The sequence below is a fragment of the Astyanax mexicanus genome, chromosome 5, assembly GCF_023375975.1.
Source record: "Astyanax mexicanus isolate ESR-SI-001 chromosome 5, AstMex3_surface, whole genome shotgun sequence".
Taxonomy (NCBI): domain Eukaryota; kingdom Metazoa; phylum Chordata; class Actinopteri; order Characiformes; family Acestrorhamphidae; genus Astyanax; species Astyanax mexicanus.
The window spans coordinates 51,510,683-51,529,345 of NC_064412.1; the positions used below are offsets into that span (position 1 = coordinate 51,510,683).

At 37.4% G+C, this 18,663-nt stretch overlaps 2 protein-coding genes across 3 annotated transcripts in view; both read left to right on the forward strand.

Moving 5' to 3' along the window:
• The first annotated feature begins 1,322 nt into the window (after positions 1 to 1,322).
• On the forward strand, positions 1,323 to 9,096 carry dr1 (down-regulator of transcription 1). The gene is made up of 4 exons (XM_007253448.4): positions 1,323 to 1,971; positions 2,705 to 2,931; positions 6,877 to 7,040; positions 7,816 to 9,096. Exons 2-4 carry the CDS (start codon positions 2,709 to 2,711, stop codon positions 7,969 to 7,971), a joined length of 543 nt encoding a protein of 180 aa, XP_007253510.1. The 5' UTR covers positions 1,323 to 1,971; positions 2,705 to 2,708; the 3' UTR covers positions 7,972 to 9,096.
• A 1,537-nt stretch (positions 9,097 to 10,633) lies between these two features.
• gng12b (guanine nucleotide binding protein (G protein), gamma 12b) overlaps positions 10,634 to 18,663 on the forward strand; it is a 79,496-nt gene continuing 71,466 nt past the window's right edge. The window contains exons 1-2 of one of the 2 annotated variants that reach the window (XM_022675416.2): positions 10,634 to 10,696; positions 10,772 to 10,880. The gene's annotated coding sequence lies outside the window, so the exon portion shown is untranslated. Of the gene's footprint in view, positions 10,881 to 18,663 lie in introns of both variants that reach the window. The other variant, XM_015606929.3, reaches the window with a different exon arrangement.

The window sequence follows — 18,663 nt, forward strand, 5'->3', positions numbered from 1 at the left end:
GTTCGACTTATTTTGTATATAGGAATTTTATTATTAGTATCGCTATTTACCTTATATTGTAACATTAGTGTTTTACTATTTCTTTCATCACAGTTTTATATCGAAGTTAATTTTCAAAACAATTTAAATAATTAGCACAAAAAAAAAGACTTTTACTTACTAATTTCTTTAAAATCAGTGCCCTGGCTGTTATTTCAACATTAGCTCACCAACCAGTCAGCTCACAGCAGCAGTTATGCTGGCGCCTGGTGAGGAAAAATGGAAACATACAGGCAAGTTTTCTTTACTTTTTTAGGGGAAATTCCTTATTTTACCTTTTACAATTAAAGTAATATGTGGTAAGGTGTTTATAAATTGTTCATCTTTTGATTTCTTAGCCATTTAGCTCTATTCAAGCTCCCTCTAGCGTTCACTAGTCGTTTACTGATAAACCGGGGAACGGATCTCCACACACACACACACACACACACACACACACACACACACACACACACCTATTTACTGTTTCTTTATTTTTCAAAAGTTGTATCCACAGTAATACAAACTCCTGTGTTCATTTAAGTACTGTTTTAATAAAAAACGAAATTATTTTTGTTCCTACTAAAAGGAATTCTTCCTGAAGTTTATTTTGAAAGTTTTATGTTTTAACATAAGATGCCAAGTATTATCGCAATTTTTTTTGTGATGTAATTTTAGGGTCATATCACTTACTAATCACCCACATAATACCTACTAATAATTAATTATGAAATACATAGACATTAGAAATTATTTAATAACTGTAAACATGAACACATATTTATACATGCATGCATATAGCTGGAACATAAGTCACACCCGGATGTGATCAAAATAACTTAATGTCACTTTGAACCATAGACTGTATATTGTTTTTTGTGCACAACATACAGAAAAGGGAAAAGGATTCATATAAAATATAAAATTGAAAAGCTTCAAAATATCTGTGGATCTATGACATTTTTCATTTTTAAATGTGTGTACATTTGAATGTACACAAATAAATTTCTCCTCAGAAATATACAATATATCTTGGACTTTGAGGGGAAGTTCCTTACCCAACCTCGTCTTCAAGTATAAAAAGGATCAAATCAAAAAGAGCCAAAAAAAATACACAATGTATATCTATGCTCCGAACACGACTTCAAAGCAGCTGACACACTACGTAGTGCACTAGCCCTGACATATCGCTCGGATTGGAACACGCCCACTCGACCCCTCTTCTTCTCTCCGCGCCGGTGGTACGCCGGGGCGCTAGGGGGCGAGCGCGTGGAGGTGAGCGGGGAAGAAGTGAGAAAGCCCGGTGGTCGGATATCCTTTAGCCTTCATTGTGGGACTGAGTCCGGGAGCTGGCTGACCGCGGGGGGGATTAAAACCATGGCTGTTTTGAGTTAAAGGCTCGGGAGGCACTGTGTTTTGGAGCTGGGCTGAGCTGAGGGATGGCGGCGGTTGGGCTGAGCGGGTGCTGCGGCGCTGCTGCGGCTCACTGAGCCTCCAGCCGAGCTCACTTCCAACCGGGCTCAGACACACAGCCCGAGACAAAAGCGGGGGAGCAGGACTCACAGCAGTCTCAGCCCTCCCCCAGTGAACCGAAAACCCTCATTATTAAACTCTAAAACACACGACTGGGCTCTTACACTGTGTGTTTGTAGTAGTAGTAAGTAGATACATAGTTTTTACACCTTGTTTACTACCTAACTTAGCATTAGCTGCTGTCTCCACACGGACTCAGGCTTTGCTAAAGCTAGTGGAGCTTCTGGTCGAGCCGGCTGGCTCACTTCATTCACTACTCACACCTTCATTTAGCCTCCGGTACCTGTACTGTCTGCTCCAGCAGCTCCAGGTAAAGCCCAGAGCCCCGTTGTGCCCTCGGGAGTGCACACAGGAGTGCACAAGAGCACAGCAGGTCTCCTCCTTTCCTCCCTCACTCTGCATCCTTGGCTTCAGCTCCAAGTAAGTCTGTCACGATAGCCTACTTTTCTGGCTGATGTAGCTTTGCAGTACCAGTCACAATTTGGACACACCTTCTCATTCAATGTTTTTTTGTTATTTTTTCAATAATATATAATTTTGTGCGTTATAAATTAATACACAAAAGGCACAAAAACAATTAAGGGACACATTACGTAGTAAACAGTTAAAAAAAGTGTTTGTCCTTCACAACATCCCGTGATCTAAACCTGATTAACTGAGGTGATCTGGGATGAGCTGGAGCTTCACAGCATGAAGGAAAAGCAGCAAATATTGTTCAGCACCTCCAGGAACTCCTTCAAGATGCTGAGAAAACTCTTTCAGCATTAAATTTGCAATGTAAAAAAAAAAAAATTAAGGAAAACATTGAATGAGAGAGGTTTGTCCAAACTTTTAAATGATTCTGTATTGTCCCAGTAGTAATTGCAGAAAACTGTATTATCGTTGTCCTTTGAAACTGTTTTATGCCACTGATATAACTAGGGTTAGCTACAGAAAATTGCCATGTGATATATCAAGTATTGGGATATAGTTGTTAACGTGGGCATCGTGTCGTGATATTCTCGAATTGTGAGATGCCCTGTGATTCCTACCCCTAGTATTCACACACTGCAATTGGAATATTGAAATATTTGTATATCCTAAATATATCAAACAAGTAAAAGATATGGCCAAATAAATATCTATGTCTAATAATTTATGTTGTGCATTATAGCCATATGATGGCCTCCTCGTCGGGAAATGATGATGACCTGACCATCCCGAGGGCAGCGATCAACAAGATGATCAAAGAGACACTGCCCAATGTGCGAGTGGCCAACGACGCCAGAGAGCTGGTGGTCAACTGCTGCACAGAGTTTATCCACCTCATCTCCTCTGAGGCCAACGAGATCTGCAACAAGTCTGAGAAGAAGACCATCTCTCCAGAACACGTCATCAATGGTGAGAGCTTCTGCATGTCTAATGTTTATTGCTGCTGTTGGACCAAGTCTGGACCAGTCAGAGCCAAGGTTCATGTTTTTGTCACGCTGTATACGGTACGTTTAATTTGGTTAGTTTTGGATTCTAACTGCATTTAGTTGGTTTAGTAAATTTAATAATTTATTAAAGAACTTTACTGCATCCTGTAATCGTTGCCTACGTTGGCTGTATTTCCCTTTACTTGACGCACATATTCATTGGTTTGAAGAATATTGTCAGTTCTGCAAGTTGCCTTTCCAGGTGTTGTGCTGAATTCTGCCTTCCTGCCAGAATCTGACTCCCTTTGAGTACAGGTGCGCGCCCCTGAGTGGAATCAGCAAAACCGATTTTCATCAGAACTTATTGCATTCATGTTTTTATTTGTGAATTCTCTTTTAAAAGTGTCTTTGTATCAAAATACAGCATACTGTAATAAAATATTAAAAAGATATATTTATTTTTTTTAACTTAAGGCCCATCCCAATCACTGCCCTTTGTTCCCCTGTTGGATGAAACCCACTCTAGCTGGTTTAGGTCAACAATAGCTTGGTATTGGTCCAGTAGAGATGGTGACAGATGGTGTGTAGTTGATGAGCCTGGTCTACAGAAGATGTGCCTGGAGGCTCTGAAGGTGGTGTAGCTCAACAATGGAGGGTGTAATTTTGTAACCCTCATCATCTTTAGGACACCACTGAACTGCTACTGCTGCCATGTGAAAGCTTGCTATCTCAGATGGCAACTGTACGTGTCCACTAGGACTTGACTCATCCTATCCAATTTCAATGGATAGAGTCGCGGCATGCTGTGGTGGGTTGCGTTGTGCTGAACGCAGCCTCGTCGTACGGTGAAAAAGTTCAGCAGGGCATACAAGGAGTACACACAGAACAGGCGCCTTTTTACTACAGAAGAGATGCTGAATAAGTATTGACAGAACTATAGATTACAATGAGGTTGATTAAAAAATGTAAAAGCTAAAACTTAAAAACTTATGATTGCCTGCTTCTGTTGCTTCCTTTGAATTAAAAACATCACGAACATGCCCACATAGCTAGCCAAGAGATCAGGCACAGCAGAATGTGTTGAAGAAAAGTGCTAGTGCACAAATAATGTAAGGATTCTTTTTTCCCCCCTTCATCTTCACTTAGAAGTCAATATAAATAGTTTTTATGAGCATTTCTGTTGGACAGTTCATGGTTTTTAAGGTTTTTCCACACCTGAAAGTCCAGCTCAAAGTATGTATGTATGTGTGTGTGTGTTACATTGAGGTACTTATATTTTGTTAATCTAGTTTTGATTTCACTCTGCAGTTTAGTAACACTTTGGTGCACTTTGCAACTTCCTGTTGTTTTCATCTACATGGGTTGTTTTCCTCTACTTGACATTGATTAGTCTGTGAAAGGGCATGCGCTGGATGTCTGCATGTTCTTAATTGTCTTTACCGGTGTTGTGTTGAGTTCTGCCTCTCTGTCAGAATCCAACCCTCCTCAAGATGTGCCAAAATCTGTCTTTTCTTCATATGAAGGTGCGTAATAAAGCAGTATAGGTAAAAAGGATTGCACTGGTGGTTCCTGTGTCTGCTGTAACTTTGTCTCAACCCTTATTGTGAACAAAAATTAAACAAAAAACTGTTACACTGATTCTGCTTTAAAACATCCTTTCACTAATAGGAGTCAGATTCTGGTGTGAGGGCCGAATTCAGCACAACACCTGTGAAGGCAACTTGCCGAATTAAAAGCATATTACTGTCTGGCACATATGCTTCTACAAAAACAATCAGTGTCAAGTATAGAGAGATGCAGCTCCTACACTGTATGTGATGACGACAGGGCGGAACCTCTTTAGTATGCTCACTGAACTGCAGTGTGAAACCAAAACTAACCAATACATCCAGCACACACTGTAACAAAACCATCCACTGTGGTTAAGACTCTGGTCATGCATGAAAACACTCTCACACTGCAAACAAACCAAGATGTAGTTCAGTTGATCCAGATATATCAATTTTTTTCTTGGCTTGTACCTTGGTCAGCAAAATCTCTCACCCTTACTATTTTATTTCAGTCTAAAAATGTATGATGCAATGGAAGCCCATAAGTATTATTTTCCCTGGAATTGTCTATCACATGAGTGTTGTGGTCTTTACAGTATATTTGCACAGTGTAATTTTTAATGTGTATAGTTATTGCAATAGTCTCTCTGGCTGTTTTATTGGAGTCAAGACTAGGGATTCAACAAGAAATATATTCAAAATTGTTCGGTTAAAAATGATCAAAAAGTGAAAAGACCAAATCATCTATTCTGATCTTTAATTTAAAGTAATTAAAAGATGTGATCAAATTGCAACCAGCTTAGAGTGAGGCACTCTTTGTATGTGGACTTCTTAATTTATTTTTTATTTTTATTGTCTGCTGGGATGTAAAAATATTCATTGTTCAATACAATGTTTTTAGCCTATATAATTCATGCATTTTGTCTTGGGGGGGAAAAGTGGCAAAATAAACTGAAACCTAGGAAAATATATTTGACCTTTTTGCAAAAGGTTTGCATTGTTTGGTTTTAGAATTGCCTTTAAAAATCTGTTTTGTTAGTCCCTAGTCGAGATCTTCCCACAAATGTATGTATATAAAATTATATTACCAAGATAACAAACAATAATCACATTGGATCCAGTATTATGAGTCTACCTTTGCAGTCATTTGCTCTTATTTGCTGTAATAGGAGAAATGTGCCTCCCCTTAAAGCTGCTCACAGGTGTTTTGTGGTCTTTTCTTTTCCTGTGTTAAACTGCCTCGAAGTGACTTCTTAGGCTGCAGTAAGTCATGCAATTCTGATATTGCAGAAAGTAAATAAGCCCTCCAGCACAGTGATAACACTTTCATGTAATGTGCCATTATTATTCTTATCAGCCTGACATTGCTGGAAGGTGTATTTATAAATCTGTATATTTGCATGGGACAATGCTCAGAATAATGTAGGTGTAAGTTGCACCCATTGCTGTTACAGATGTGCAAATGCACAAGGACAGCTTGTGTAGTCCCCCCCCGCTGCCCCCACTATGCAGATCTGTGGAGCAGTAGAACTGTGTTCTCTGGAATGATGTTAATCACTTCAGTACTTGTTAGCTTTTTTCTGACTAGAGCAAACCAACTGTAGGTGTGAAAAACGCCTTTAGTCTCTAGTCGTCAACCAGGTCTTTTACAGCCCCTGCTGCTAATTAAGCAGTGCACACATGTTACCGCAGGGCTGAGATTAGACATGACTTACTTTTTGCATGCAGTGCGTTCCTAGTCTCCTCTATTTCCCCAGGGTAGCTTTAGCTGAAGATATTGGGATTTATCTTTAATCCACTGAATTTGTGTTGGCCACTTGGGTTTCATGTGTGAAAAATATTGAAAATGAATAGAAATCCAGCTCTATTTGGGATCATTGATCCAGCTCGTCTTTCTGCAGCCAAAATCATCACTGATTCTGCCCATATTGAAGCTGTTATAAAGAAGTCCAGACTGCTTGCAGTATTTTCAAGTTTCATATAACCCAGGGCTGGATTGCAGGCATTACAAACTCATACATTGTGCTTTATATTTCATTATTTTCAGTCACTTCTCACCCGAATGGTATGTGTTAGATATTATTAAATTCAAGGAGAGGGTAAGTGCAGACGTGGTTCTTGAGTTATGCTCATTTCCATGAACAAACACCACTTTTTGGCTGCACCTGTCAGATCTATCTCTCTGTTTAGGAGTATTGCTAGAATAAATGCAGTCTTGGTTGTACCCCTCGTAAATTAAGCTGTTTTCCATTGTGCCTTCTCTCTACCCAACTGTGAGGTGAAAATTGTGGTGGGAACCAGACCGCACTATTTTAGTGTTCATTGGTCATGCCAAGAGAACAGTATTTTTACTGATCTGTTCTGTTTCTGTCTTTCAGCACTTGAAAGCCTCGGCTTCGGGTCCTACATAGCAGAAGTGAAGGACGTGTTGCAGGAATGTAAAACAGTGGCTCTGAAGCGGAGGAAGGCAAGCTCACGTCTGGAAAACCTCGGCATCCCTGAGGAGGAGCTGCTCCGTCAGCAGCAAGAGCTTTTCGCCAAGGTGAAGACTTGGTGAATGACTTTGTCTGTAGGCTTAGAGAGGTGAAGAACTGTTTAAACATGGCACAACATGGTTCCATTTCCTTGTATCCAATAGAAATTAAGCCAGAATGTTTTAAAATGATGTTTGGATTAGAAAATGAATTTCATTTTTTGCTGAGACAAAAAGCAAATACTAGTCCTGCACGTATAACATTTGTCTGGCTACTAATTAGATTGCACCTTTATAGGCAAGTTCTTGTAGGCCACCATCTTTGCGACATAAAGTGTCAGTTCTTTCCAGTTATACTAGACCATCTGTAGAGGATTGGTAGAGACCAAAATACTGAAAACTAATGGTCGGGTTACTATTTCACAAACATCCTTTACATCACTGATAAAATCTGATAAAAACCTCATGAACAGTTTGTAGCATTTTATTCTATTAAGAACAAAAAACTTGATTTTTTTGGTTTGTTATGGCTACTGTGCATGTTCAGATCTCCACAGAGAGGGGGAACCCATTTAGAAATCCCTTTTATATTATAATAAGTGGCTGTTTTGACATTGGTACAGAAGGTCTGTTTTGCATTCAGGTTGGTTTGTATTGGCAAGAACTTGGTGATTCACTATATGCACCATTATACAGGGGTCCAATTCACTATAATTCACACAGATGTTTGAAAAAAGAAAAAAAAACGTCACATTACACACGTTTATACTAATTAAACCACTATGTCATCAAACTGTAAGCATGTAAACTAATAATTTAAAAAATGTAATGTAATTTCTTGCAGGCTCGGCAGCAGCAGGCAGAGCTAGCGCAGCAGGAGTGGCTGCAGATGCAGCAAGCAGCACAACAGGCGCAGTTAGCTGCAGCGGCAGCAGCTTCAGCCAGCGCAGGTCAACAGGCCGGGTCCTCGCAGGATGAAGATGAAGAGGACGACATGTGATCCCACTGACAGATGTTTTCTCTGTGTTCCTCCTTTCTTTTTTTTCCTCTTTTGTTCTTTCTCTCTTTCAGCTTGGTACCAGTTCTGTTATTGACATTTTAAAGAACTACCCTGGGAAGTCTGTCATATTTGCCCCACCCCTTAATATGTCATAACTAGGGTTTGACTTCATTTATTTTCCTCTTTTTCTAGTTTTCAAAAAGGCATCTCAGGGGGGTTTACCCCTCCACGAAATTTCCTTTTTTCACCCCTTGTTCAGAAAGCTGAAAATAACCCCCTTTTTTAAGGCGCCATATTACTATTGTATGTAAATTGTACTTTTTGGGACACCGAGTCATTATGATGTGTTAGTGGCATGAGATTCGTTATGTTTAATTATTCTTGGTTCTGTGCAGGAGAGAGTATTGAGAGTATTGAAGCTCGTGGGAGTCCTGTTTTATTTGACTTTTGGATTTTTCAATTTCTTGCTCTCATTTTTCTCAGTTTTTGTAAAATAGTTAAAAAATAAATTCATGTTTTCTTTTTTCCCCCTTTTTGGCAAAGTGATTTTTACAGTAATGGTTCCTCTCCTGTCCTTGCTCTGTGTTTATTAGGCAGAGTGCTGATTTTGGAAGAAAAAACTGTAATGTAGGATGTTTCTTATTGTTTCGTTTTAGTTTAAATGAGGTGCAGAATACAGTGTACGTAGGATGCAGCTTTTGTCTGGCCTGTGTTCCGAACAGTATTGAGATGAAAACGATTACAGATTGATTACAGAATATAATATCTGTCTCTTTAGTACCAAAGATAGAGTTGAAGGCAGATGGTCACCTGTCACCTGTGTAGAGTTGAAGGCAGATGGTCATGCAGAATCTCCTGACAGTTTTACTCTCTGCAGAAGCCCTGCTCTGCTCCGGTGCAGACCGTGTCAGCGTATTAACGGCAACTCTCACGTTCTGAAGCGTTTTTGATGTATGAGCAGATTTGTTTTCTGGTGCGATGTATAGAAGTTGCATTGTGAATGCGTGTTTAATTCTTATCTGGTGGTGACTGGTAAGTTTTCGTTGAGGTGCGTGTTCACATGCCTTTGCAGGAGCTGTAAGCTGTATTCTCTGAGCAATAAAAGTAAACATGTTTTATAGTCAATGCTTGCAGTGTGATTTTTCCTTTTTCTTCATTCTTCATTTCAGTAAAATCAACGCCTTTTATTATTACCAGAAGTTGGACATGAATAATTAATAGGTCAAATGTCCTCAGAACCAAAAAGGTGCTGGTTCATTTAACCAGGTATTTAGAAGTGTGAAACTTTTTTACATGTATTTTACATACATTTTATTTTCTACAGGTTACTATTTTTAAATATGTTAATGATGTTAAGTCCCTGTAATCTATTACTGAAATACACAAAACTCTAGTTGAAAAGCTGAAAATGCAGAAAATGTTAGTATGAAAAAGTACTATTTACATTACAAATGTAAATATAAAAACAAAATACATACAAAGCATGTAAATATTTAATATATTTACAAAATCTAAGCCCTTGTAAGTTGAAAGCACACTTATAAGAAATGTAAATATTTAATATGAATTATTTACATTACAAACTAATTCAAATACGAACCTAAATAAAAAATACAAATGCTTAAGATGTATATAAATGTATTAGAATTAATTTTATTTTTATTGCTTTTAGGGTGTCAATCAAAATGAATTCAAGAATGCAAAGGATCTGTAATATACTACTCCTATACCAAAAAAAACTTACGGAGACTTTCAACACAAACAGAAATGAACCCAATAGAATTATTAGAATTACTACGTAAAGGAATATGCTTGAATAAAATGAACATTGTTGTTGTTTATTCTATAAACTAATGACAACCCAACTGAAAACCTTTGGGATGAAATCAAGAAAAAAATGTTTGGTCAGAAGCCATCAAACAAAGCTGAACTGTGATATTTTTTTGCAAGGCATGGCTATAAGGTCACCCAAAAGCAGTGTGAAAGACTAGTGAAGAGCATGCCAATTTGCATGATTGAAATTCAAGGTTATTCCACCAAATATTGATCCTAAACTCTTAAAACATCTGTATTGTTGTTTCCAAATGAATATGAACTTTATTTGACATTTGAAAGCACTGCATTTTTTTTTCATTATTTTGACCATTTCTCATTGTCTGCAAATAAATGCTCTAAATTATGATTCTTTTTTTGGAATTTGGGAGAATGGGTCAGTAGTAGAATAAAATAACAAATATATTTACTTGTTTTAATTCTTGAATGGCTTCCCTTTTGTTTGGTCCTTTATATTTGCAAATAATTAACTTATTAATTGAAAGTAAATTTAGTTTTCTCTCCTCTGTGTGTGTGTGAGATAATGCTGGGTTGATTTTTGATGTGGGTTTAAAACAAATTTGTGGGGTCTGGTACTTTTTAGGATATTTAATTTTCTATTCATTGTCATTTTTGCTGGGGTTTTGTGTTATTCAATAGCTGTATTGTCATATCCTCAATAAAACAAATTAATTAAAAAATGTCTTCTTAATTAAAATTATACTAAAAATAGAGAAACGGATCATTCTGAAGTGGTCTCCTATAAATGTTTGTGTGCGCGTGCATGCGCGTGCGTTTTCCCGCAGTGCTGTGCCCCGCCGCTGGGGGGCGGCTGTGCTGCAGTGACCGCGGATCCCAGTCCTCCAGCGATCCCGGCATTCCGTGTACTCACTCGGGCTGAGAGCAGAGAAAGGTCGCGGCTGCTGTTTATTTTCTCCTCTAACTCGGATAAAAAAACAAAATTAAAGTTTATATTATATTATTACAGATATATCAAGCCTCCCCGCGGTGTTCTGAGGATTTTACCTGTGCAGACTGGAGCTGTGTCGGGTTTAAAGAGGCGGAGAGTGGCGGTCCGGACTGCTGATCTGATCCAGGTGAGGCTGTGTGGATCTCGGGGGCAGATTCAGAGATTAAACACGGACTTCTGGAACCTAAGAGCGGGAACAAGAGGGTCCTGTTGCCGGTTTGGGGTTATGGGGGTGGGGGTTAGGTGGTGTAACGGGTTCTGCTTTCTGTTATGGTGGTAGTTAGATTAGGTTAGTTAACCTACTGGTGTTATATGAATGTTTTCGAGGCTGTTGTGAAACTCTGGGGTATTTATTTGTGTTTCTTTTAAAATGTCAACATAGTGAGTTTAACTAAAGCAGTAGGGACATGTTGTATGTTTTTGTTAAAACATCATATTCTTATAATTGTTCCTGTTTTTCTGCCCAAATCCTGACCATGGTCAGTGTGGTGGTCAGGCTGTGTAACACTGGGGCGTGTTGTTTTTCTGAATGTTGGAGTTTAACGAGGCAGTTACTGAATTACACTGACTCACATTTGGAGTTTAGAAACTCCGTAATACCCACATCCTAACCTCCTATTGAAATAACCAAGATAATAACCAGAATCAGCTTTTTACTGCTATTTAAAAATATGGGTGATATGAATTATGTTTGTAAACATTGAACATAGCTTAGCTAACTAGCAAACTACTGAAGTTAAAGGGAGAATTTAGTCCTAGTCTAGGTTTAATGCCTGTTTAGCAAAGCAACCCATTGTATATGGTTGGCATTAGTCTTTTAAACCTGGATCTGGACAATATAGCAATATTGTATCATATAATCAATAAGCATATCAAGGATAATATCAGTACTTAAAGAACACTGACCAAACTATACATTTCATTACAGAGATTGTACAAATAATTTTTAATTGATGATGTGCAGCAAAAATTTGATAAGAATCACTGTACTATTCAAAAGAGAGTATTTGAATAGCACAATCAGCTTCTACTGTATTTTGTCTGGTACACTATGAAATTGTCTTTACGTATTGTGATAATAATAATCTGTACTATATCATCCAGCTTTATCAATGCTTGATTATGTACACCAGTGGTAGGAACAACTAAAATGTATATATATATATATATATATATATATATATATATATATATATGAAATATCACAGTACAGCTCAGTAATTCCCAGGTCAGTATGTACACAGAAACCAGTGTTGACATAAGAAAGTAAAATAAGATTATATCTGGTTACATTAGGGACGCATTTCAGTGATATGTGTAAACAACATCAAGTCAACGTAAATTCAGACATTATTTAGATGCATAATATCAGGTGCAAACAGGCTCTATAAGGTAAATCACATCACATCATCGTTAAAATAAACCACCATTTCCTTTTAAGTTGCTGCTTCTGAGATAAAACGATAAAACAATGCTGCTGACTACATATTTCTGGTTGGTGGGTTATTTTCATTCTCAGTCTATATATATATATATATATATATATATATATATATATATATATATATATATATTTTTTTTTTTTTTTCTGTGTTTATTTGCAGAAAATGAGAAATGGTCAAATTCACGAAAAAGATGCAGAGCTTTCAGATCTCAAAAAATAAAAAAAGAAAGCCAGTTCATATTTGTTAAAGTTATAAGAGTTCAAAAATCAATATTTGGTGGAATAACCCTGGTCTTTAAACACAGTGGCACAGTGGTTCTCCTCCAACAGTCTTACACACTGCTTTTGGATAACTTTATGCCTTTACTCCTGGTGCAAAAAATTAAGCATTTCAACTTGGTTTGATGGCTTGTGATCATCCATCTTCCTCTTGATTATTTTCCAGAGGTTTTCAATTTGGTAATATCAAAGAAACCCATCATTTTTAAATGGTCTCACATTTGTTCCAGAGCTGTAAATTATAAATGTTGCCATATCGCCAAGCCCTTTTCAGCCACACAGAGTTTTAAATAATAAAAAAAGAAGTAATAAAAACATGAAATGTAATTGATAAACATTCTGACAGTCTAAATACATACAATATTTTCTACATTTTCTTACCGTTTATAAGTAAGTGAATGTTAAAAGTCTCTGTAATCTTCTATTAGAATACACCAAACTCTAAACACTCTAGGTAACACTAAGGTTTACAAATAACAGTACTTACCTCAGTAATAAACATTATTATGTGGTTAAGTAATGTCTCAATTAGGAGTGGCCCTATATATCACCCTAAAATATAAATATCTTATTATCATGATATTTCAGGGATTTTCACAGTAACTAGCAGCTATTATTTGGGTGGTGGATCAAAAAAATTCTCAGCACTGCAGTGGCCCTGTGGATCAGACACAGCAGTGCTGCTGGAGTTTTAAACACCTCATTGTCATTGCTAGACTGAGAGTAACCCACAAACCAGAAATATCTAGTCAGCAGCATTGTTCTATCTCAGAAACAGCAACTTTACAGGAAAAGGAAAAGTAGTTAATTTTACCGATGATGTGATGCTGATTTACTGTACCTTATAGAGCCTGTTTACAAATGATATTATGCATCCAAATAATGTCTGGATCTACGTTGACTTGATGTTGTTTACACATATCATTGAAATGCGTCCCTAATGTAACCAGATAAAATCTTATTTTACTTTCTTATGTAAAAAGACACTCAACACTGGGTTCTTTTCCTTTTTACTTTCTGTGTACATACTGACCTGGGATCTTACTGAGCTGTACTGTGATATTTCACTGCAGCATCATAAAGGAGAATGGAGCATTTTTGCTGGTCTGTCTACTAGACTGGGCTAGAATATACTATCTCTTCTTAAAGACTGACTGATTGACTGACTGACTAACTTTGTTGCAAGGACTGGGTCATTCCACTAAGCTTCATTGATAAGAGGTAACAATTTTATTAGTTCAGCTAAAAAAAAAAAAACCTTAAAACTTTACAGTAAAAAGCAAACAAATTCAACATGGATTGTTTACAAGGCAGAATTAGTCTGTTATCACTATGGACTATGGACTTTTTTTAATTGCATCAAAAATTATGAGGAAATCATTGCGTATGTAGGGGTGGGCAATATGGCCCTAAAATAATATCACGATATTTCATGGTTTTATTGCGATAACAATACTCTTGGCGATATGACAAAAAAAAAAAAAAATACACTACTGCAACAAAACAAAACTTACATTCTATTATTGTTTAAGATATGATATTGCACACCTTTAACTGAGATATTTAAAAAAAATCCAGAATTTTAGCATATTTGTAACAGAAGTCAATGATTCAGAATGTAATGTTAATGATAATAATAATAATGAATTTCAGGGTATAATATCGTTCACAATATTCAAAAATGATGGCGATATTATCATGTACGATACGATATGGCACACCTTTATGCGTATGATATTTTATATATTGCACACCTTTTATTCAGACCTTTCAAAATGATTCACACAAATCACGCCCCAACTACTCACACCCAAGTGAATCAAACCGATACACCGGAAAATAAAATAGCAGTGTATGTCTAATCTGGTGACTGATAAATAAGTCAAATACTTTTGCAAGTACTGTGCACTGTGAACATTACACTGTATACATAGCAGAGATCACCCTCCACCTTTTAAAAGTGAGTCATTTCTGGCAGCCCTGGCAGGATGGTAAAATACAGCATGTCTTGCTTTCACTACAGCATCACTAGCATCTGGCAGCACAGGGCAGGATGTTTTGGCTCCAGAGGGTGAAACTGTTCACCACTAAACGTCCTAGAAAGTGTGAAATGTGTGATTTGTGGCCTGAATAGGTCTCTCTTTGTTCGTGCATTCCGGCATTTGAATGAGCGTTTTTAGACCCGTCACCTTAATGACGTGTTTATGTGGACACTGGCTTTTAAAATCTTTAATGGCTGCTTGTTTGATCCATTTGTTGCTCTCACTGATTGGACCTAATAGCTTGTAAAGATTGGACTTAATGGTGCCAGATAGCTTTTTTCAGTGCGCTAACAGTGTGAACAGTTTTTTTTCTGCTGTGCAGGGCTTTAGGATGGTTTGTGTTAAGGCTGCACAGTATATTGTTTTAGCATCCATATCACTGTGTACACATGCGAATAATAGTCATGTTGCAGGATGTGTAATGTTCTGTGCAATGTCAAATTACTATGAATGCAAAATGTGGAAATTCTGGGCTAATGCTGATATCCAATAGTTTACATGTATATCAGCCAATGGCGCTGCTAATATACACATTTACAACTTACACAGAGACTAGTGTTACTTTATGACTTTAAAACTGAAATTAAAAAATAGCTAAAAATGAGCTTAAATGAGTTTATTTTAAAACACTTTTATTTTAAATATGTAGATTTGTTTGTGATATGTTTGTGATATGTTGTGTATATATTTGTTATCTGCCGAAATGGAATCTGATTGGCAGGCGCTATTAGCTCAGAGTTATCTGAGGAATGAATGAGTTAGCTAATGAATGCTGCTTTACCAGTTTACACAGTGTCAAACCTACACAGCGGGAGATGACCACACTGAATTCATATACCACAGACAAACTTTGAAAATAAAGGTGTCATTTATTGTATGTTAACGTTTCTGTTCCTAATACAGTGACATTGAACTGTTTATTCATTCTTTTTCTCAGCTAAGCTAATTCAAATATTTTAGTCCAGGAAATATTCCAAGATTAGAGTCCTTAGGTCACATGGTGTTAATGAATAGAGAAATAAAAAAAACAAATAATAAAGGAAAAGTTTTTTTTTTTTTTTTTTAATGTATCTGTCACTGCCGGATGTTCGTTGCCCGGTGCTGTTGCCAGTTCAGTGCATTCAAGCTGAGCAGAAAGGGCAGATCACCAAAAGTTCCATAGCCTGGCAACGTCTGTGTTGGCACTTTTTCACCAACATGGAACCAGCACCATTCTGGTTCGCAAACCTAATTTTCCACCAACAAAAGTAACTTCCTAAACCAGGAATGTTCATTCGCAGCAGAAACCAAAGAATACCAGATTCCTTAGCGCGAATCATCAAGACATCTGTGGCCATTTCTGTTTGTAAAGGAGCACCGCTGCTGTACCACGACCTCTGTTAATGGTGTATGATGTGCTAAAATTAAAAACTAAAATAGGTGGAAACGTGTGGCCTGGTTCACTGAAAAGCACCATGGTTCTTATAAGCCTGAACGGACCTGGTTCAATAAGCTTTTTGGTGGAAAGAAGTTATTTTGGTTGAAAAGCTCTCTTTGTGATGTACACCACAAGCAGCAGTTTTATACTGTTCATATCAAATATCGGAATTGTATAGCATTGCCTAAAATGAATTATTAGATTGTGATATAAATTGTCAAGTATAGGAAGTCACAGCACATAGATGATGAGATCAGGGCATAGTAAAGTCCTTTAGCGTAATCAGTCACTAAACTCAAACAAACCAGACTACATGTATACTATAGAATGTAACAAGCACATGAACCTTGTTTTTTTTAGCCGTTACACTACGAGTTGCACTAACAGAGCAGCCGAACCAGGGTGCGTTTAATTGAACCAAAGCTGAAGAGTTTAAACACACCCATATTTTCTCACATCTCTCCTGCTCTTTCTGAAACATTATGACGTGTAAAAGTATAGGCCTGCTCTGTGATTTTGTGATTTGAAGGCGGCTTTGGGTGGGCCCTGGTTTTGTAGGCTAGTGTAAGTGAGGGATTGTGGGTAAAGACTGCTATTTAGTAGTAGTTTGTCTTAATAACTGTGTCAGACTCTTCAGCATAATTACTTTGTTTGTGAGCTCTTTAAAGCAGGCTGTTTTTCCACCAAGCCGAGTGTAAGGCTGGATGTACAGCTTCGTGGGTGTGTGTGTGTGTGTGTGTGTGTGTTTTGTTGGTGAAGCCAAGATGTGAGACAGAGCAGCTCACTGTGTTATTAAACATATTTAAACCTGCGCCACACAACTGACTCGTGTATGATTACGCAGAAGACGCAGTATAAACCCTGAATCACTTGAACGGCGGCCCAGTGAGAGGGATTTGGCTGAGTTTGGATTGCCACACATTTGGATGGATGAAATCACTGCCTTACATACAGTACAGGACCAAAAGGCGCTTGAACTACTTTATAACACACAAATAGCTGTGCTATATATATTGTATTTATTGATTTATTCAAGATTATATTATACAAGATCTACTCATGTAGATCAGTCGTTGTGGATGAGGTTAGTTGGTAAAGACCACATTGTGTTTGAGAGTGTTGACACAGACTTTTTGGTGCGTGTGATGTAGGAATAGTGGTAATACTGGGCAAAATCTTGTAAGGTCCTATATATAATGAGCTTGGAGGGAAGTGAGCTTGTGTCAGAATTCACTGCTGATTTGTGATGAGAAAGGTTAGGTTTTTCGTGGTTGTGTCAAATGTGGATGATTGGATAATAAATGGCCACAAGAACCTAATTGTTATTTGTTGGGTCTTCATGTTTGGATAAAATATGTTGCTGATTGGATAATAAACTTCCTCAACAACCTAGTTGTAAGGTGTTGGTCTTCATGTTTGGGTTAAATGTTGCTGATTGGATGATAAAAGGCCAAAGCTGCCTATTTGTTAAGTGTCCAATCTTTACATTGGGGTTAAAAGTTGCTGATTTGGTGTTAAATGGCCACATTAAACTAGTTGTTAGGTGTCTGGTCTTCATGTTTGGGCTAAATGTTGCTGATTGGATCATAAACAGCCGCAGCAACTTAGGGATAGTAAAGTATAGGGCAAGGGAATGATGATTTGTCTAAATCCAGAAGTTATGCACATGATTTATAATTTACCTGTATTATTTTACTACAAGACATAAAAAATGACAATGAAAAATTAATTGCTGCACAGTTTACCATCATTGTGTGATATAATTCCAAAAAAAGAACATAAACGGATGTTGAATTTGTGTGGAAAGTGTTAATTTTACAGAGGGATGAAACTCAACAGCATATCACCTAGGGTAAATTATACCAGTTCTGATCCTTTGTTTTTACCACTGTGGTCGAGCAAAGCACCATCTGACTCATCACACTTAAGCTTTACCTATCTCACTCGATATCTGTTTGATTAGTTTCCTGCCTCTTCATAAATTAGGTTAGCCATGACACTAGCAGCTGACCTCAGAAGGGTTACGACAACGATACTATGTAGGAGAGCAGCCTGGGTCAGAAGGGTTCTAGCGGGTGTAAAGGAATTAAAATAATTTAATAAAATTAATAAATTTAACTGTGCTTAAACCCAATGTATAAATGCTTGGCAACATCATGAGGATTTTTAGATGCTTCCTCTAATTGCAGCATTCTGGATGATCACAGAGTGTACTTCTCTGTTCCAGATAATGACTAGGTGGCTTGACTTGTAAAGAATCTATCGCAACCCTGTGTCTAATTTCCATCATATAGCCGCAGTTTTTATGGAGGGGGGGTCCTCTGTGATTTTATTTTATTCCCATCTGGAATGACCATGAATTTGTTTTTCTCAGACGTCGTCAGATAAAATGACAGGCTGAATTACCTACTGTTTTTCACTGAACTCTGTGATAGTCCGGTAATTTTAGTTCAATCCAGACACACATCTATGAGTTTTATCACCTTGTGTTTAATAAAATATCTGTTTGTCCACTGCCACACACCCTAATCCCGTCCAGATAGGGCTTAAGTTGTTTTGAAACATGTTAGCCACAATGCTAAAAGCTTAGCTTAGAAGAGTTGGAGCCGTGATGCTAGAAGACACAGACTTAAAATGGGGAGAGACCAAAATACTGGAAACTTAAGATCATATTTTTGTTTCTAAAGCATATTTTGAATCACTGATAAAATATGACAAATACCTCATG